The 22,808-nt window shown below is 38.2% G+C and overlaps 1 protein-coding gene across 2 annotated transcripts in view; it reads right to left on the bottom strand.

Annotated features, from left to right (window-relative positions):
• The window catches only part of GSK3B (glycogen synthase kinase 3 beta), a 143,298-nt gene that overhangs the window by 39,648 nt on the left and 80,842 nt on the right, over positions 1-22,808 (bottom strand). For both annotated transcript variants that reach the window (XM_057376252.1, XM_057376251.1), the window contains exons 4-6: positions 13,003-13,113; positions 9,971-10,101; positions 8,020-8,126 (exon numbers count right to left, since the gene is read on the bottom strand). In XM_057376252.1, the coding sequence (XP_057232235.1) occupies positions 8,020-8,126; positions 9,971-10,101; positions 13,003-13,113 (349 nt within the window). The remainder of the gene's footprint in view (positions 1-8,019; positions 8,127-9,970; positions 10,102-13,002; positions 13,114-22,808) is intronic.

Here is a 22,808-nt window from a genome sequence, read left to right on the forward strand (position 1 = left end):
CCTGAGGCTTGTTCCACCTGAGAAAACCTATGCTATGATGGAAATCCTTACTCATTTATGTATTTAAACTATGTCCCATCCCTGGAAATGCTCAAGGCCAGCCTGGATGGAGCCCTGAGCAACCTGGTCTAGTGGAAGATGTCCCTGCCCATGGCAGAGGGTTGGAATGAGGTGATCTTTAAGGTCCATTCCAATCCAAACCATTCCAGGACTCCATGGTTCTGTGAAGGAGGATACACACAACACTGCCAGTTATGGCCAAAGGTCTGAGTAAGGAAATAATCTCTGAGTAATAATCAGAGAATCATAATAATAATAATAATAATAGTATCAGAATAAACAGAATAGTATCAGAAATAATCTCTGAGTAAGGAAATAAGCCATCTATTATCACTTTGTCACAATCACAACACACTAGTGCAAAATACATTTTTTAAAAAAGCTTTCAGCAATATAAGATTTATAACAAATAATCTGTAAGTTGGAACATAACTAGACTTCACATTCCGTCCCCCATTTCTAAAGGAAAGAGCGAGAGGGCTGTGCAAAAATACTTCCCTCCTCTTCTCAAGAATAATATGGTTCAACTGGAACATACACCAGACAAACAGCACTGCTCATTACTGCAGCATTTGAAATAATTCCAAGTCAAATGGATGCACTTTTACCTAAGGTCTTAGTACAAACATTGCATCGGGGTTTATCCTAAAAGTAACTACTTACAATACAAATAGCAACCAGAAATAATTTGAAGTTTGAGTCTTTTTTTGACAAGCAAACACACTAGATGATGCTTTTTTAATATTTTAGTCATATTTAATAACAGCTGATAGGGCAACCAAGGTACAAAGATCTCTTTTGGACAACAAATGAGTAAGAAATCATGTAAAGAATGTTTACTTGCATCTAACTGCTAATCAGTGTCTCTTTCTGATAGCTCCTGCTGTTGGACCAACATGTACAGCAAAGCCATGATGCAAATCAYCACTTTTGTGTCTCCTATGCAAGTTGGATTTAAAAGAATTACACAATAATTCAACAGAAAGCATAGATTTCTKCAGAAATACTTAAGAAATAGATGAAATGTATTAAGCAGTCAGAGCACTGTAACTTAAAAGTCTATTTATTTAAMGACACCTTAGAGGGTTTTAAATATGCCGAGTCCTTTGCACTATCCTTTACAAAACAAATAGCTACCCCAAAACTATAATTATTATTTACAACTCCTATCCTTATATTAAACTGAAAAAGTTACATATGGCAAGGAAAATTATTTGACAGAATATAAACAAACACAAAGCTGACAGGAGAGCAAGTCATCAATCACACTTTGCTTCCTTTTAAGATTTTGAAATTATGCTAGCATTACTTTTTTTTTCTGATTAGACTGTGGCTTTTAAAAACTGTTTTAAGCAACCTTCTGGCCTGGCTGCTCCACGAAGTTGGCTTTGTGCTGTTTTTTCCTTTCCCAGTTTCCCTAAATGCTTTTGCACTCCACCAGCCAATTTCAGACAAGTGTGTAGGGCAGAAGTCTCAAATGCATGCCAAAAATTTTATAAATCAGCAGGGAGCATCAGTGTTGCTGCTGGGGAGAGGAGGGCTCTGTCCCTGGGGGAAGCAYCAGGCTTGCCCCAGCCCTGCCAAACTGCAATGGCAAACAAATCAAAAAATGTGCAGGTCCTTGCCCAAGCACAAACAGCAGAGGATACATGAGAAAGGTGAAGGCATCACATGGGAACAGAGGGAAAAAAAAGAAAGGATGTAGATCATGAGTAAAATAGGTGGCAACGTCTGAGGAATACTTGCTGAATTCATGATGGGTTTAATGCATCAAACATAAAACAAATCCATCAGAAAWCTATGTARTAGTTCCTTACGCACAGAAATCTCCCAAATCAGCTAATTTAATGTCTTGTTAAAAGTCTATTTACTTTTCCTCGGTTTTACCTGCTAACATTTCAAATACACAGTGAAGTGAAATAATGGCATTCCAAAATCCCCAACTTTTTTCCAGGCATGTAATTTCACCACCTTCCAAATTAGGACTTGGGCAATGTTCCCTGGGCAAGGAAGTGAACAAATCCTTGAAGCATCCTCAACAAAAGCCAGAGTGGAGGCTAACTTGAGCAGCTCCAAGAAGGGAGAGAAACAAAACACAATTTTCACAGAACTCTTGATAAGCAATGTACAATATGGAACAAACTAAGAAATTGCATTTCTGCTGGAACTTGATGGAATTTATGCCACTGACTTGACCAGGACTAAAATTTGGTTCCAGGATAGCTCGCCCTTTTTTTTCCTAACACCTTTTATATCTTGCATTTTAAAATTTATCTACCAAATGAGGATGGTTATATTGTTCCCCAAGCCTGAAGTAAATAAGTACTAATTTTTGTATTTAAAGGCATGTTAAAGGAAGTGATCACGTTTTGATAGTTTCTTCCCAGCCACTTTTCTGTCTTAGTACAGTCAGAGGTAACTGTCATAGATAATAAAATGTGCTGTAACTACCTGTTCCCATAGGAGAAGCAGCATTTTCTGGACTATTTCTTTTTAGTATGAGCAATTTAATTAAAGCCAACTAAAGCCTCTCWTTCACAGGCTTTAAAATAGCTAATAAACAAGGTAAGAGAGAATCTTAAAAGAAATTAAGTCAACAAACTGTCCTTATGCCAAACTAGTTGGGACAATGTGAAATTTTAGGAGAAAATACTGAAATCTATTAATTTTAAGAAAGCAGGCAATGGTACTTTCTTCGTATCTTCAGTGAAATGAGGTCTGAACAATAGAGACAAAAAATACAACTGCCAGCCAACAGCAACCTTCAAATAAGCTTATTTCAGGTAGTTTTCACACATTATAATGTTAATTAATGCCTTACCTTTCCTATACTAAAGATCACTTAGACAAATACCATTATCACCTAACCTACCTCCATTAATTTAAACACACAAAAAATCATATAATCTCTTGTACTACAAAACTTTTCTTAAATTAAGTTTTTGCTACTTTATTCATCTTCAGAGCTGTTAGATGTACATTGTGTAATAATACAATCTCTAGAATGCTCTTGCATTTAAATGCATTCTAGCATTACAGAAGGGAGGAAAACATGTATTTCTCTTAATCAGGAAGAGGCATTTGGGAGAACCATCTGCAAAACACACTCCTTAGCTTTAATTCTATAACCATGCAATGGCCATTTTGAGTTGGAAATTAATACCCTGTCCACAAATTCCACTTTTTCAGATCTCAAACTCTGAAAAGCTGGCCCTCTTCTCCACAGCACAAGCACCATTCATTGTATTATCTTTAGATCCTCTAACTTATTATTTGGAGGACATGAAGAAGCAAGGGAGAAAAAGAAAAGGTTTGTGTCATTCACTTAGTACAAATTAAGAACTTTTATTTATCTGATGCTTCATGGGGCATATTTACCTTCCTAGTTTTTTTTTTATTACACTCATCTAATAATCTCTGCCTCACTATCTCTTCATCTTCATGGACTTCCTCCATTTTGGAGGTGACTCAAAAGCTGCTGCTCTGGAAACTGGRAACAAACTAGCAACAGAGAAACCAAGAGTGAGAAAAGCAAGCCTGGGAAGTTAYAAAATCAACAGCTTCTAGTTGCCAAATGCTAGACCCCAAAGTGCTTTTCAYTGCTGCTTGTTTGAAACAATCTTTGGAATGTCAGAAGAAGAGCAAAATTCAGGATTACAAGTATACATGGTATGTTGGTGCAAGTTTTGCACATCAAGCCACCAAAAATCCATGGAYTGAGGAGAAAGGCTGGAACGTGAAAATGCTTGAAAAGATATGTTTGCGCCATTATTTGAACAAAAGTTAAACAWAGGTATCTCCATTCCTTTGCAGTGTGGAGATGAAACTACAATGATAGAGGTGATAGAGCAGTTCATTAAATTAACACACCTGCTTATTTTCAGCATTGGAAATTGCCATCTGAGCAAGAAGCAAATACTTCTGTTTGGCAACAGCTCTGGGACACACCTTGTGGTGGTTCTTCCCCAAGAAACTCTAAGACAGGCCAACAACATGAGCCTGCAGAAGAGCTGAGGTGAAATACTTGTGCTTGCTAGGGAAGTGAATGAACAGCTTCATGATACTTATTTTTGGACACCCCAAGAGAAGCCAGCAAYAGTCATGCAGATCAATCTTTCCCTGCCAGTGGCTATAAATGTTCCCTCTGGAATGCTCCCAACTCCTGCCAGTGCAGTGGTGGAGCAAACACASTGAGCCCAGCAGCTCCTTTGAGGATCCTGTGAGCCCTCACCTAGGGAAAAATCCATATGATGGAGGCAAAGCTCAGCTGCACRGCTTCTTTTTGGACAGAAGGAACAYGTGACAAYTGAAACATCTGCACCCACTCSTAAGTGCAGTGCCTGTGTTTGTCCTGGAACAATGCAGGGGGATGTGGGCAGCCATCCCATGGTTTTTYAGTGGCACCATCACCCGTGTGACCAGCACAGCCAGAACCATGCCATCAGCACACTCTGGGATTTTGCATCACACACAGACTGGCAAGGAAGAATCTCAGCCAAAACACTGTCAAGGGTTAGCTGAAGGGCTTGGTTTGGGAAAAAAAAAAAATCAACAAACCACCTCCCATTCCTCCCCCATCCCCGAAAAAACGCCCTGGACAACCAACAACAATAACAAACTCCTGCAAATCAGCTGCAGGAAGTAAACAATGTCCGTTTGYAGCAAGCTTTAGGGACACACAAACATACGCACTTGCAGAAYTTAAATGTGCACAAARGYCTRAAYTGTACAAGCCATGAAGGCACCCAATTGACATGAATGTTTGACCACTGAAAAATCCCATAAARCTGTAAKGCARGCACACAACAGAGCTATTATAGSTCTGGATTTGCAGCTATTTGGCAACAGTGACTATTTAAAAACTTGAATAGGTCATTTCCCAGGTCATTATTTTAAAATAGAGTCCCAGATCTGCTGGAGGTAGAGGCACTAACAGCAGCAAATTATTTGATGTTACTCTTACTATGGTATGTATTTAAATATAACACAACTGCAGTACTTTAAAATAATGCAACAAATACCACACCCCAGCTTTGTTATTATTTAAAGGGACCTTTTGGGTTAGAATTTAACTAATGCACTTCAATGAAATAATAAAGATCCTAGAAGTTAAATGCCAGTTCACAGTGTTGTTGTGACATCCAGGATGATCCTGGATCCAACTTCACTTTCTGCTACACTGAAGAGAAAGCAATGTCACAAGGACAAACTTGTGTGTTTAAAGACAACCTAGATGAACCCAGACAGCCTAACACAAGTCATGGTTACAATACCACACAAGATGACTAAAAGCTGACATGGTCATGATGCTGTTGGCTGTGCTGTCACTCTTGGRCCACCACTGTCACTGCTTAGTCTTAAAAAGCACTTCTTGCTCAGAAAAAAACTTCCAATAATTATCCTATTGGAGCACATTAAAATSATAAGTCCTGCTGTAACATCAGCAAACAGCAAAAATCTTCACAAAAAAGCTGGAAGCCTTGCAGATAATGCAGGAAAATTTCTACTTAGAAAACTTTCTGGCTTTGTATTCTTCACAGATTTAACTTTTAACATAGTTTTACTAGAGGATATTTAACTAGAGGAGTGAAAGTTTCTGCCTTACATGTAAGCTCACTTTTTCTTACCACACACACACACACAAGTCATTTTTACAGAGTGATAAAGACTACAGTGGGTAAATGTTGTTATGCTACCAATTCAAAAGAAAACAACTAAAAAAACAAAGCATGCCAATAAAAATGTTTAAAAGGCAGCATTACAATACTGAAGCATTTCACAGTTCCCTAYATTTTGAGCTATGGGTAAAGCACTAAAAATTAAATGTTCTTTCCTTTCTTCTAATAAACCTGTTATGCTTGTTGATTGGTTTACAACAACTTGGATGAATTTGGATGAAAAATCCTATGTGAAATAAGGAAGAGCTCTCACTAAACCCTGACTATTCAACAAGAACAAGGGAATATTTAAAAACAGCAGCCCCACAAAAGTAACCCTGAGAATTTCTAGCATATTGCAGAACATCAGGAAACTTAAAGCTTGTAAAAGCATTTTATTTCTTCTCATCTTCCAAATGCAAAGACTGCTGAGAAAGAAGTGGAAGGTGGATGGGACAGGAAGGAAGGAAGGAGTATTAGCTTAATTTTCAAGCAATCCTGTGCAAATTTCAAAGAAAGGGCTTGGAGGAACAGGTGGGTTTTTCTGGCACTAGAAAGTCAGAACAATGAMTGAAATTCAAGGTATTTTTGGAAGCAAGTGAAAAATTGCACTTCAAAATRCAATTTTTATTATAACCATTTTACAGACCAGTAGGTAAGACAACAAAAATGGAATGCACAACTTGAAAAAGGCTTTTCAGTTGGAGCAAGAGACACTTCACAGGCTTATCTATAAAGCAGTCTCWTCTGGTGACATGTAAAATACTCATTTTATGCAGTTATCCTCTGAAACAAGAGGTCTCAGTGCACTCTGATAATGCAGCTGAGCCAATCCACTAGCTCTCAGCTGGCAAAAAGATGTCAAATGGGATCAGCCACCTTCCTCTTATTCATGAGCTCACAACATTTTGCTTGTACCTGGCTCTGCTGCTTACTGGAGTACACAATAATGCTGACTGCACTCACTCACAGAGCAGGAAGTTAACCTGCCAAAATCTCTTGTCAGTTGAGACTGAATCAGCAAATTAAACAGCAAACTGTGAGAGCCAGGGTATCCAGGAGCAAAAGCAGGGCTGGGGCTGCCACTTTTGGCAGCAGCCAGCAGTATGTTCTGCCCTTTTATCTTTACTGTGCCATTACTTTTCCCCAGACTCCTCTTAGTTCTGCCTCCTTTTCCAACTGGGAAGATACACAAGTGTTGCTACAACACATTCTGAATAACTATGGGAAAAAAATTAGTGAGAGCAGGGAAGCCTTCATGAATGTATTTACAGGTTTTTGGTTTTTTTTTTTTGTGTTAAGAATGGCAGAGTTAAAACAAGCCAGACAGCCACTGTGCTTCATATTGGTTCAAACATAATAACTTTAAATTTACTGATTATAAATACAGTCTGCAAAGAGTTGATCATGATCTCCAAATTCCTTTGGAAACATTAAACCTTGCCTAAGTGACTCAAGTCCATAAGCAAGGKAAAAGGTCCCCCAATATTGTGCTGAGAGCCAAACCTACTCTTTTTTGCACTAGAACTCAGCAGGAGCTGAAATAATATCCTGACTAAAAACTGTAGTAGTTACCAACAACCAGCCAACACGCTGTTCATTTCCAAGTCTTTTCATTTTGCTGTTCATTTTTAGGTCTCTACTGTAAGAAAAACTGGCTGTTCCCTGTTCTCCATCAAATAACACAGCTATGTGTCAGTTATTAGGAAGAGGTCTTCTTTGTGTTCAAAATTCATGACTAAAGGACAGCAAAAGTTAACAGAATTAGCTGAATTAGAAGGACTGCTGCACACAATATATTGAAGTTGCAAAGAGAATTTAAAGTCAGTCATCATTAGACCACACTTTACCTCCCCCTATAAACTCTTGATTAAAAGCCAAGTAAATATATAACAGAAATATTTATGTCTAAACCACAGCACATCAGAAGCAGTAGCTGATTTTTTACAGACATTCTTTACAGTTATTTTAAGTCATTAAAATGCTTTCCTGGCTTGAGATCTCATACCTACTTTTAAACTAAATGGCAACATTACATGGGGTTATTTTCTTTTAATCAGATTTCCCCCCTCTACATTGAAAAAGTCCCTTTCCTAGTGTAATTGATGCTGAACTCTCAAAAGGTATAGGAAGCACAGGAGCCATCTACAAAATATTTGTATTTCTTTAAAAAGTGGGACCTAATAATTCACAACAAAATTCAGCCCCTGGCGATTACATCTGAGATCTCTGGAAACCTTTACACTTTACAGGATTAAAACTGAGGCAGCTGGTACAAATTTCAAAGAAGGCAAACACATACCTATACTGGAGGTATAATCGGTGGCTCCAAAGATCAACTCTGGTGCCCTGTAGTACCGAGAACAGATGTACGACACGTTGGGTTCTCCACGAACCAGCTGTTTTGCACTGGAAGGCAACAACAGGATTTCAGTATTTCAGTCATGAACACTTCTACAATATTGCTGTGCAGACCAACATTAAGCTTTGGCACCCTTCACCTACTCCCAGTTCCTAAATGTTGAAGTACAATGCTCTTCTAAGCTGATGCAAACTGACTCCATGATTTAGTGTGACATCAGTCCAATCCATCAGGCACCTACCTTATACAGGGGATAGCAAAGGATATTCTGACTACAATCTAGTAATAAGTAGGGTCAGATTTTTGGCTGCCAGTTGTCCTTTGCCAGATACAAAGGCTTGTTTACAGTGGAAAAAAGGGACAGAAAATAGTTCAGTTAAACATAGTTACCTTTTAACGTTCAAAAGCTTTTTATACATACAAAGACCGAGTGGGGGGATTTTGTTTGTTTGGGTTTTTTGTTTGTTGGTTTGCTTTTTTGTTTGTTTGGTTTTTAATTTCCATCACAATGTTTTGCCTCTTTGTTACTTAAGGGAGTGTTATATTAGGTAAAAGGGTATAGGAGACAAAGAAAAAAAAGCCTTTGCCATCGTATTCACATGTTAATAGTCCACGACCAACATGAAGGTTTCTTTTATATGGCATAATCGATCAGCCACAAAGGGTCTCACCTACAGTATGGTCTCAACCACTACTTTAGACAGAATCCAAGAATAGAACAGACCACCAGAGCACATTACTTTTGAAACATGAGTCTATGGACATATTATACTTGTTTCTTAATTAACAATTCTAGATAAAAATGAGCTGGGAGACAAAACTTCCCATTTGGAAATATGACATGCACCTCAGTAGCACCAAATGCTGCAGATTGGTAAGCCAGTCAAATCCAGGGCTCAGCTTTTCAGACACTCCTCTCAGCCTTCAGGGAAGAAGGACTCCCAGCCACCCATTTAAAAAAGTCTCAGTTTTCAGTATAGAAACTACAGTTAACTGATAAAAAATAGTAAGCATTCCCTTTTTATGCATTGTCATTTTTGAGCTTCGATGTGATTCCCATTTTGCTCCAACACTGGTGAGACAGAGCTGAGGAGATTCCCRAGGCAGCAGCCATGAGGATACACTGCTTGAATAACCCCCATCTGACATTCCCACTCACTATGGGCAAACAAATTTAGCAACAGCAGCTTCTGTGACCTCTCACACATATCCCCAACTATTTTAGTCTGCAAAGTTAGAGCACAATCTAAAGACTGAACTTTCCCAGAGAGAAATCTACCTCCTGTCTCACTGTGGATTCTCAGAATTTCTGTGTAAGTTCTAAGATGGGGGTTGGACTCTAAAGGTGATCAATTCACTGAGTAGATATTGGAAATAAATGTGCYTTTGGAAACTAGAACAGATGTCCACTATCCAAGAGCTTCAAATGCAAGTGCTGCTTCTGATTTTGACCCAAATGGTATTTGCAACATTAAATGAATGGGTATACATACAAATAGTCTGATTAGTGTGGCATTAGCMTTTAAGCTACAATGCCACATAGCCTGCCCTCTCTTGCCCAAACACATTTCACTGCAGTAATTGGTTCGTTTTTCCCATGGTGCAGTATTTTCCCTGTGTCACGGTGTATTTATTTTATTTTTCTAATACCTGCAAAAATAACAGGCTTGAAGTTTAATTCCCTCCCTCCAAATATCCTCTTCCAGCTCTCCTCCCCCCACTCCCTATGAAYTCAAYTTGAAGGGAAAATAGAGTATCAATAATTCCTCTTTAAAAGTTACAAATAAAGACCTTTTAAGAGACACAGAAGATTTCTTGCCAAACTTCCACTCAGGTTCACTTTGAAGGAAGATTTTTTTCACCAGGTTTCAGGCCACACAGATGTGCTTACCTTCCAAAGTCGCAGAGTTTTAGAACAGCTGTATCAGGGTCCAGCAAGAGGTTCTGTGGTTTTATATCCCGGTGGCAGATCCCAAAGGAATGGATATAGGCTAAACTCCGGAACAGCTGATACATGTACAACTGGAACACAGAAATACCAATCAAATCAGGGTAAACAATTAGTTTAGMACAAACCCTTCTTAGAAYAAACACAAAATCACTGAGAAAAAGACYTTACTGAATGACTTTTAGGTCTATRAAGGTGGGCAAGGTTTTTKTGTACCTTCCCCACATGCCCTTTGCTACATATGCTGGTTCAAACCTTTTCATGTGTCCTTTCAGATGACATAATTAGCATAATTCCAAAGAAATAATTGTGTCAGTTTTCCAACATTTGGCATCATTAAATAATGGCAGTCATAAAAAGCATACACAAAAGAAAGGTGTTTTAGTTTGCTTTATACATCAGCCTCTTCACAGCACTGAAGTATTACAGGTTATTAAAGAAACCCCAAATAAATAAACAACTGAAAAAAATGACCCACAAAATCCAAAAGAAAACTCTTTGGTTGATGAAGCCATATTAAATGTTGCCTAAAGACAAGGGTAGTGTCTCAGCCTGTCACTGAAGTGAATCTCCCAGTGTCTCTTGCTGAGGGGACAGAGTAATTTTAATTTGAAATCTCAGGACAAAAACAGAAGGCAAATAAAACCAACTGTTCAGAATAATTTTATGCAAAGCACAACAAACAAGTACACTGAGGGAGAGTTTTCTCTGCCCACTTTCCAGGGCTGGCAAGGAAGAATTCAGCAAGGGGAGATATTAYRAAGCCACRAACTTYACWGGGCAAGATTATARGGCAAGGGGAGGATGTCCAGCTGCTGGAATGACACACTTTTKGTWATGGATGATAAAGAGCTGCTGGATACAGTTAAGGATATATTATATACAGTCATAAAGGTGTGGAAAGCCCTCTTTTAAGAGTGACAAAAGACTGCCAGGTAATTTGTTATTTCTGTTGTGTCCCCACAAGTTTCTACTTAAAATCAAGCTACAGGCAGGACACTGTACCAGAGATGAACCTCCAGACTTTCCTTTCATAAGCACATTCTCCACAGTTCACCTTTAMCAGTCTATAACCCCAGGTGCAATTWCTTGATACTGATATCAGGTCATGTTTGCTTCTCTTTCACCAYTATCTTGGTCGTCACACTTTCCCTCCCCCTTGTTTTTTTCTCATTTATTTGGCAGGAAAGTAGRAGCGGGAAGAGAATTGCTCCAATTTTGGCTCTAGGCCTCTAGTTTTCATACTTGTTGCTGAAAACCACAACTCTGCACAAAGAAAAGCAAACAAAAATTTTTTCCGAATTGCCTGTTCTAGTCCCTTAAGTACGTATTGTGCAAGTGTATTGCAAAATAATGCAAAAGATGGCTCTAACTTGAGGGGTCAAGTCAACACATGTGGGATTTAGAAAGTATGCCTTTCATCTCCACACAGCAAACCCAAAATTTCCAAGGCTCCTTACACCAGGTTAGAAATTACAAATAAAAATTAACCTGAAGATTACTAGAGCAGCTTCTGTGCAGCTTTTTTTTTAACAGTTTCTTTGTTGCCCAGAGAAAAACAGCTCTTTGCTTGTCTAGGTATCAATCAGAAGTGAACAAATAGGTCTGATCTGACCTTTGTGTAGCCAAAATGCCTGGAAAATTGCAAAATCCTTAATGACACAAAGGTAACAYGATCTTTTTAAATACAGGATTATGTACAAGGCTTGCCTTGCCAGAAAAATAAGAATAGCCTTCCAGGCTACCTAGAACAGGAAGTCCCAGGCATCCTGCAAGATGAAAGGGTTGAAGCAGATTTTTCTCTGAAAGTGTAGGAATAATTTTCTCAAGTTTCCATAATGRAGAACAATTAGAGCAAAAATACTGACAAAAGATATATAAACAATTTATCAAGAGCCAAGCTTACAGATTTGGGGAGCATATAACCTGAAGACATGCTGTTCMACCAAACAAAGTGACCTTGCAGCCTGCTAAATGATAAAATTCTGTGCTTTCTTAAAAATCAGGCACCAGTTCTGCCTATTGCCTGCTGAAGCATGTAATTTACAATTTATGTGTATAGTTATGGCACAAAACTTCATTATTGAAAGTATTTCAATTCAATTTCATATTGAAATTTATTTGTAGCTTTCACCTTTGAAACTTTCATCTTCTTTCAACCAAATTAAAGTTTTTTTCTTAAGCCAACCCTTACATTAAGCATTACACATTTAAAGAGGAGTCTGGAGAAATCAAAATACATCAGGAAAATTTGTTGGTAATTTCCATTTCATATTACCTGTATGCCATGTGAAAACATCAGCATTCACTAGTGTGTAGATTGTGCTCACTACAATACATGAAATGGAACTACRAGGCTCAGATGGGTCCCATGTTAGACAACAAGTGAAAAATTTTATTTATTTAAAGCCCCGTGTAAAAGATGCAGAAAACTTGAGTAAGGTTTTGAAGCTACAATGAGCATACAACAATCTTACTCCATGTAGCCCTGGAAGACATAAGCCAATGAGCTCCAAGCAGAGACAAAAATGTGCCTTTCATGCCCACAACAAAAGCACATGAACTCTAACTCATATGCCAGGAAAAGGGGAAGATAACAGATTAGAGAACATCCTCTTTCAGTTCCTGACCTTTGCTCTGTTGTGTCTTTGTCATCTCAGGAAACTGAAAGCTGCTAATCTGGCTGGTGTCAGACTCTGTCTAAGTTTCTTCAAAAACAAAACAAGCCCCCCACACTCAGCTCCCCCACCCATTCCCAGATTTCTGTAAGGTCAGAAATTGGGACTGYTTGTTTAAGTCTCAACCCTGTATTCTCACTTTACCATAACAACTAATAATTCTAATTTTTTTTCTTGCCTCAAGATTTATTTGCTTCTAAAAATTACACAAAACTTAACAATTACACCAGGAAAGAGAATCCACTATCTATTTCTATGATATCTTTCTTCACCTAACCACACTAATCCATTACCTACCTTGACATAAATCATAGGGAGTGTCTGTTTGGCCCGACTATAATGTCTGGCAACTCTGTATACTGTTTCAGGAACATAGTCCAGCACCAAGTTGAGGTACACCTCATCTTTCTGAAAGAAAAYAGAGAAAAAAAAACAAATCAGCAACAGATTTGAAGCATGAAGTACAATTGAAGTGCTCAGAGAAACCTAAAAGATGAAAAAGCTGTGGACATTTTCATTCCCATCTTTAGCATGTGAACTGCCATGCAAGTATTTAGGCTTTGCATTTGTGCATTAATACTTTCATCAAATTTATGTTTAAGTCATATTAATTTTTCTGGTCTCCAATGTAACAAATTTTCTAGTTATAAATGGAGAAAAGGATATAATTGTTCTGCCCAGTTCACTTTTTCATTAGGAGAGTATTTCAAGGTAACACTGCATCATTATTTAAAACAGCCTATTAATTCATTAGTCCCTTACCTGCCAAAACACAAGAAGTGCAAATTTAAAAGTTCAAAACTCAGCCCCCAACAGCGACACATCAAAAAAAGTTCAAAGAACCTTTGTCTTTTAGAAATGTTACTTTGATCTTGCTGAATTCCCAGCTATTAAGAGATAAGTACATATAACCATTTGCAGACAGTAAGCCAGTGTTACCATTTCTAACCATTCTTTACATTTATTTTGATGTCCAAGTTATCTGCAACTTAAACATACGAAYTTATTCATGGCAAAAGAGAACAAGCTGAAACCAAAGTCTCAAGTACAACTTTTAATATTTAAGATCAGGTTAGAGGTTCATGTGAACATAACACAGAGACACAACAAAAGTAGCTTTATAATAAGGTACTTTGTTACATTATAAAGTACCTTATTATGCATTAGCAAGGCAAGAAGGAACAAAGAGGACTTAAATGACAAAGTACTATAATCATATAGTGCCTAACTGCAGAACTGAAAATTTTCAGCAGTAAAACAGGTCTTAAAGACACTTCTGATATTTTAATCCAGTCTTCAGTACAAATCCTATCAGGACTGTGAATACATTTAATGTTTGGGGGTGGATGCAATTAACTATATCAACATGAAAAATTATTTTTGAATGCTAGATGAATTAACTAGAAGCAACCTTTCCTGCACCTGCTGTATTATCAGCTAGAACTTTCTGTAAGAAAAACAAAACACAGAGATTTTACATGGATGSAAAGAGCACAAAACTCCCAAGTCTTCAGCTGGAGCCCCTTGTCAGAAGATCCACTGGCTATCTTTATCTTAACACCTAAACCCAAACTTCATTTAGCTACAGCAATTTAATACTACTACTGTGACTTGACCCATCAGGTCAAGCACAGAGTGAGGTGTGTTACTCTCACAGGGCTCTGGTATCCTGCCACAGCAAAGAGCAGCAGTCTGGTACATGGTAAGACACAGAAAAATACACATCTTGAAGACATATGCAGAGAACTGCTGGCTTTGTGTGTTTTTAGAACTCATGATGTCTGTTTACCATTATTTGACACTAAAGGCATGTATTTTCAGCACATTTTAATAGCTCTTACCAATATACCAATACCTCCAAAGAGATCAAGCCACCTTTCACAGCCCTTCCTCCCTACAAAAAGATGCTCTTTTCGTTGTGTCATCACTTAAATGGCAGTAGCAATAGCACCAAAATGAAGCAAATGCCCACCAATTTGTATCTGGTCTTATACTTCTTGAACACAGAAAAGGAGCAGCAGCCTCCAAAACTCTGCCTATGCTGGTGCCATCCCAGGAACTGGGAATAAGGTAAGAGGCTTTGGGGGACCAGGCTGGAGAAGAAAATTTTTGAAATGCATGAGAAGGGACAACTACCAGCAGTGCAGAGGAAATAGCAGACGGCTCTGGAGCTCCACAGATGTGCAAATATATGCAAAAAGAAAAAATTGTTCTTATATTTTAGCACTTTTTTCTTCTTCTTTCCCTGACTCTCACTTCAAGCCAATAAAAATCATCCACCACCTCTTCTTAGGTCAGAGCTTTCAAGGTTTAGTTATAAAATACCAAAAATAAATGTCCTAAAAAATGCAAAGTTAGCTTATGCCTGGTAAGGCAATCTGTAAACTACAAGAGAGAACAGTTTCATGAATATGAATTTTGTTTCCTTCAGTGTAGATACAACCTGATGAATATGCTAAATGTCTRTCTCTTAGAGGATGGGTAAGTCTTATTGTGACAAATCACTGCACCGAGTACTGTTACTGAGGTTGATGACTTTCATCCTAGGATTCAGGTTTCAGGTATCAAAAAGATTTACATGAGAGATTAGAGAAAAAAAAGAGCAGAAATCAAATCATAGTGATTTCATAATCCTCTCATAGTACAAAAGGCTASATGTAAAACAATAAAACATATGATCAGTAAACCCTCTCTACACAACAGTGAGTTTTGAAAATTACAGAACTCTCTAGTTCATATCACCTTTGCTTTGCTTTTAGTACCTCCATTTTTATTTCTACTTCAYATTCTATTAGAAATGGGACCAATTCAATAACATGACATAACACAAGCACAGCAAACCTCAACGCACTTGAATCTTAAGAGATGGATGCTTTGCTTCTGAGTTTTGTTCAGTACCTGAACAACAGAATGGGTTTTGTGTGGTACTGTTCCTGTGTGAGTGCATATGCACACATCATCTAGAATACAAAAGTATGAACCTTTCTTCTGCCCCTCATCAATTAACAAGTTTTAATGTAYCACTTAAGGGATCCAAAACTCCAATAAGCAGCTATATGAAGGCAAGGCTTATGCTCTTGGCCATGTAAGAAGCATCATATTCGACTCCTACCACATGCAACTGACTTCAGAAGTTCTCCAAATGACTGCTATAATGAATTAAACATTATTCAAGTGTTTTGAGTGACATCCTCCTGATGTCACCTAGCAATGGTCCGATATACAACTGACTTCAGAAGCTCTCCAAATGACTGTTATAATGAATTAAACATTATTCAAGTGTTTTGAGCGGTATCTCCTGATGTCACCTAGCAATGGTCTGATATACACATAGGAGGGAGTCTTCATGAGCCCTTATCCTTCTCAGTGAATAGGAACTGGATGAAAATAACATCCAAGTTACCTGGATTTCCCTGAACAAGATTCAGGACAAGCYAGGAAGCAGTCATGGCCTGACAAGCTCTGAGCATGATGTAACCTGGTTTGCCTGYCTCATGCATTCCTCCTAAACACATATTTTTCCAGTGACCCAGATGTATTGCAATAGGAAACAGGGTTAGCTCAAAGAGCTTGCCAAATGAGGGCAACTGCTCGAGGATCAACTGGGACGATCAAGGCTTATCTTTCCATTACAGGAAACCTCACCACATATTCCACAAGTGACTTTTTTCCATACTGCCRTTTCAAAACTGCTGGTCTGGGAACAAACCAAGCTAACCTGACTGTCACAAGCATCTCTGAAATTACTTACAGGGAACAGAAAAGTACAGAGGAAGCTGCAGCATATGAGCTACAGAAAGCAAACACAAGATGTCATTAAATAACTCTCTTCTCCTTATAGACCTTGGGATTACTAGCTTTCTGCTKCAGGTCAAATGTTTATGTGTATTTATGTTCTCCTGTGCTTGCTGCTAAGGTTATGACCATGTACACTTCAAAATAAAAAAGGGGAAGGGCAGAAAGCCAGATCCTGAAACCCAGGATCAAAGTATTTCATTAGGATTTTGACTTCAGCAATGCAGCTCATGTACCAGCAACTGCATCAAGTGCTAGAAGCTGCTTTTTGTCACTTAGCAGATAAATCCTCAGCTGACAAACACTGCTCCAAAATAAGCCACAGCAAAATAACCACTGCTTTGCCATCAAACTGCTCTGCACCTCTCAAGAACACCAATTCAGGCACTGCTTCAATTTGAAATACTTCATACAAGTAAATATTAACACAACCTGTATCATAATAAGAGGCATGAGACAAACTAGGACACAAGGAGACAAACTAGGACACAAGAGCCAAAACATTTTAGCAACTTCATTTGTTTTCTTGCGCCAGAAACTGGAGACAAAACAGGATGAAAGTACATGAGCATTACACACAATGTCGCTGAGGACTGAGTGAAACTGAAAACATTTCCTTTCCAACAAAGGAAAGGCTGCATGGAGGTCTCCAACTCCACTTTAAAAACTCTTCTATCTTTCAGTCTAYATAAGTAATCTGTTTAAAGCACCCTCCAGTTGTSCTTAATTGAGACCAATATAAAGAAACAGCTATTGAATTAAAATAAAGCAATAGCTATTCGAAGWTTCACATTTCTACATTGTTCCTTGCAGGGAATATTAAAATATTGCTTCTCTATGATTATCCCCTAACTCAACTAAATTCATATTGATCCTGAGTGGTTTCTACAATCTTTTGTTAGCTTTTATTTTCATGTATCAGATATTCTGCATTTACAATGTGCGTATATTAAACAGCAACCAATATTAAGTCAGCCACAGTGAAACTATTTCCCCTATTTACCGCCAACATGATGACAGAAGCCAGGGAGGTCATACATGCTAAACATCAGACTGATAGCAAAACAAAAATTCTTATTCTGAAAATATGTCAGCATGCAGTAAGATGTTAGAAGCACTCCTGAAGTGTCAAGGCCTACCTGGAATCTAAGGAAAATTTCTCTGAACATCAAGTAATAGGATAAAAAGGTTAAGAAACTATTCTGGGTGCTCTTTCTTCCAGGGTGACTGTATTTACTGCTCAGCATATCGAAAAAGTGATGAACATGCTCATTTCAGTTTTCCTGAGAGATCAGTAACAGTAAGGCTGTTCTGGTGTGGTTCTGGTGTGGTTTGTCAATGGGTTTTCTCTACTTTTCAATGGACTCCACCTGACCAGCTGTATGAGTACAACTGGGAGGAGATGAACAGCACTTTGCATCTGGCGAAATAAATATGGAATTGCACTCTGAAGAAACTCACTTTGTGTGCCTATTCAAGCTAAATGCACACAAACAAGCAATACACCTAAAACTTAAGTAATGTGCCTCCAAAATGTACTTTTCATTATTAGAATTATCTCAAGGCTTCAGTATTAGGGCTACATGATGCAAATAAACCGATCAGTTTACCAAAGAGGATGTTTTCTTTACCATCCCCACCAATGATGTTTCAGAGGTGGGTTCTGCACAGAGAAGTTACTGACAGGATGCAGCTATGCAAGGGTTCTGTCAAAAAGTACCTGAGGGATCACCTTTGAGTTGGAAAGCAAGAAAATGCCTCATAGCATTTCAGGTGGACTAAGCCTTTTTGGAGAGTCCATTATTTGAACACTGAAGGGTCAGTATGGGCTAAAAGATGCCCTTCACCCTGATTTAGGCATCTAGCTTTAGACAACACACAAAGTTCAAAGTCAAACAGGTCTTGGCTGGAATTAAAAAAATGTTATTTCACTTTTCTTAAAGCTACACACAGCCCTTTATCAAGCACCACGAGAGACACACCTTCCTTCTCTTGAAGGCTGACATCCTATGCTAAAGATACAAAGACATTAGACACACTTTCAAAGACAAAACAAAAATTTGCAGTCTTCCTACTCTACTACCCGACTATTGAATAGACATGATACACAAGAAAAAATTGAAAATGCAAAATATGTGCTAGCTGACCTTATCTGTATGAAGGAATGGTGACATCCAGTGGCCACGTGTGTCTGTTTTTACTTGCAGTTTACAACCACATCTATTTCAAAACATMGCTTTGGCTGCCACCAAAATATGGGGAGTGTAAGCCTAGAGATATAGTTGCAGTTTCACACAGATAAAGCCAGGAGTGTAAGAACAGCTGAAGACTCAACTTCAGTGTTCAGAAAGATACCAGTACTTTCTAACAGTACTGCAAATATTGGGCAAAGTATCTCCGTTCCCAATTCTTCACTGTTCATGACTGAGTTTGAGAACTGAGATCTGTCCCAAAACTTCTGTTCCTATGCCTGCTTATCAAAAATTACCAAATTTCTCTGTAATGCTCATTACTCTTCAGCAAAACACAGTTGTGTTATGTAGATAGGAACTGCCACCTGGGTYAGCTGTGATGACAGCATAAGGCCAGAAGTCAACCCTCTCAAAAAACTCATAATAAAGAACTTTCTTGGATCTTGTTCAAAGTCAGCTGGTTTACATGATCTACCTTTGATCACTGAAAGAGGCTAGATTCTTAGGTGGTACACTAAAGCATTCCTTGTCATTAAACAAAAAAAAAAAAAAAGACATTTTCTGACCTTGTTTCCTCTCAAAAGAGAGGCTACTGTAAAGGAAAAGGTCACACATTAAAATTATTTGGGAATGCCTGATGGTTCTTGTTTATTTTATGCCCTGTAAAGTCCTTAAGCTTATAGATGTACTTCCAAGAAGAAATGATTTCTATGAAGCTGGAAACATTCACCTGACATCTAAAAGGTATTGGGGGATCTTTGGATATTTGAACCCCAGCTTCCAAGCAGGGACTGTGCCATAAACTGGCCACAAGTCTGTCAGAAGATGAAAATTAACAGATGATGTTCAGATCACTGCAYTGTGCTGCATACCTTGTGATGAAAACAAAAAGCACAGTCTTTAGAGATCCATTGTTTTCTTGACTGTTCAYTACATTCCAAAGTGAGTAGGAATTTCTGAATCAGGATATATCCAAGACAATACACAATAATGGYTCAAACTACATGCCTGCCTCAGGACAAACAACACGAGCTGCTTTCCTAAAAGCCATCCAACAGTGGAAGATAAGAGCAGGAGCTAGAGCTGGCAGAGGAATGATTTGGGAACAGGAGTGACCAAGCAGATGTACTGGATGGCTCAATGTCTAGAGAGAAATCTGAGCTTCCTATTTTCACTGCATGCACCTCCCACATTGGGGATTTAGCCTCTGCTGCCTACTCTGCTCTTGTGAAGCCCTACCACAGGCAGACAAAACTGCTATTTCTAATAACAAAACCCACTCAAAACCAGACTGCTCAKAACTACAACTAAGGAAATTCCCAGYRTGTTGTGAACCCTWACAGGAGTAACTGATAATCRTTATATGATGACTGGTGCCCTTTTTGAAATGAGCTTGGCAGGCCTCAGGCAAGGACTACAAAGATACCAACATCACAAAACTTCTCATAATTGGCATTAATTGCTCCTTTGTTGACAGCACAGAAGATCTGCCAGGGATTGAATGAATAGTAGTTATTAAATTCATCTGTAATGATGGCCCTTCAGCACATTKCTAGGCTGGTGCAAAACATTCACATACTGTCAGTGCAAAATTGGGCTCAAGGCTCTGTAAATTGACTTTTTTATGCAGYAACTTTTTTTGTTTAAAAAAATCAATAAAGAAACCAAATGGTTCCCATTTTAACAGGGAACAGAATGGTTGGTCCTTACATGAGGACTAATCTGAACACTCCTGCAAGAAAGAATGGTGATGTTCATGCCTCTCTGAAGGTGGAGGATATGACAAGAGTATGAACTTGAATGAACACCAAAAACTTGTAAATCAGACAGTTGCCCCCTTCTTCCAAACTTCATCATTGCACTGTAACACAGTGCTGTTGAAGCACACGAGATAGTGCACAGTAGCTTAGAGATGCAGCTCAGCATGTATCTCCTGCATGTTTATTTTAAACTTCAGCCTAAGTCTATGGGAGTAAATTTCCACCCTGAGTCGTCATGGACTTTTGGCTACATGCCCTTATAGCTAAGGCTAAATAAGACCTGACATCAATTAGAGCATGCAGAAGGGCCAGCTCAGCCTCCAAAAAAGAGTCAGCATATTGCCTATTTGTGATCTCTCTCACATTTATGCTTTGAGTCATTTATGCTTTCATTTATGCTTTGAGTCTTCTGAATATGAAGCCACCTTAAGGAGGAAAAACAAAAGTGACACAACCAGGGGTGTAAGAAAAGAATTTGTATTTATTGGTATATGATTTGATGCAGAAACAAATCCCTCCAGTGACTTTTTATCCTCTTTTGGACACAGGTATGGATCAATCAGKCTATTAAGCACTCCAAAATATCCATATAAGAAAGCCTAACAGTTATGGAATACCACAAAGATCTAACCAGAAACAGAGAGAGCTAAAAAAAAGTGGAATTAGGGACTCATTTCAGGTTTTACACTGCTGAATAATTTTACTCAACAGCCACTGATTTAAAAAGTTAGGTTATTCTATAAAACATCAGGTAATACYCTTAGCAAAGGAGTCAGAGTTTGTCTCATATTTACTATATTCATGTTTGTCCTGGAATATGGTTTGAAGGTCCTCACCAGAATTAGGCTAAAAAGAACAGGCAGCAAGACCATCTCCCCCTGCAAAAGTCAATCATGATCTACATTTTTGTATCATGCTAAATGTGAAGCAGTTCCTGAAATTAGGGAAATGTAGCAAAAATCAACCCTGAAATATATGCCTTCCTAAYACAGTCTGATCTCCCAGTGGAAAGCTGACAGGCAAACCAGGCATCTTGTTCAAGACTTTWTCCTAAGGCRTAATACYGAAGCTATCAAACACAGCAGAGCTGGCTAGCCCTAAAATCTTGCCCATTTTCTCMAAGAATTACCTAGAAAACCATAAATCACAGAAATACAGCATGGATTTGTAACTACTTTCATCACACGAATCTTTTATACACAACTCAACTCATTATTTGGTTGTTTTTCTTTTCCCTCTGGCTTATTTCACCAGATRTAATTACACATTTTAGATTACTGAAAAGCAGCTTACAGCTACAAAAGTTGGTGCCCTGCTATCAGGTATCTCATATAGCCTCAAAAAAAGAAAAAAAATCACAATCATCTACTATAGCAAATTCATTAAAGAAGAGGCTTTTGAAAAAACTGGGTTATCCAACAGGTCTGACTGACRTCTGTAAACTTTCAAAAAGGATGAATCGAGGAGGAAATAATATATAGAAGCAACCTGAATGCCAAGCYTGTCAACTGTCATCTTAATATAAATTACATACCTTCTTTGAGCTCTTTTAGACTAGAAATCATTAGTCAAACATGATTAATACATAATCAGTACTCAGAACAACTTTTTATATCTATATTTACACATAAAGGTATAAATATATATGAGTGCATACATTTATGTGCATATATATATATACATTGCTATATAAAGGCAATACAAATTCAAAGATGCTCAGACAAGAGGGCGTCACCCAGTCACAGAAAAGAAGGGAGAAGAAATCAGTCAAAGCCATGTTTGATACAAGATTTTCATGCTACTAGAGCTTGATGGCTTTTGTCAAGAGCAGGAAAGAAGTTTAAGCAAATGGGAGACATAAAAAGGAGAGTTCATCACAAGGAAAAAGAAAAGATAGGGAGCTYAAACTCTTCAACCAGCTCCACAGAKAGCCAGAAGGAACAGCTAATGGAGAGTTCCAAATCTCCACAAACTAGGACTACAATTTGATGCAGCTAAGGAATGGTTTTACAAGCAAGTGTTTTTTTAGACTTGTTTTTCTATTTGATACTTTTCCAGTTCTAATCAAGAACGAAACCCCACTGTCTTGCTAGAATAAAGCCAGTTTTAAGGTTCCCCAGTGTCTAAAAATACCTAGCAATTAAAATGAACTGAAGTGATTGTTAGGCACAAGGCCTTCAAAGAGTGCCAGTCTGTCTGGRTTTGGAGAAATCCTTTGAGGTACCTCTAAATCAAGACAGATTTAAGCTTCTTGGACACTGTCCAAAAGAAAACAACCCAGAAAGAAAAATCTCTGGGCTTAGASATGCTGGTGTCGAGCACCAGGGAAGAAGGGAGAAGTCCAAGTCACATGAAC

The sequence above is a fragment of the Malurus melanocephalus genome, unplaced genomic scaffold (assembly GCF_030028575.1).
Source record: "Malurus melanocephalus ecotype Western Australia unplaced genomic scaffold, MMel_1.1 scaffold_275, whole genome shotgun sequence".
Lineage (NCBI taxonomy): Eukaryota > Metazoa > Chordata > Aves > Passeriformes > Maluridae > Malurus > Malurus melanocephalus.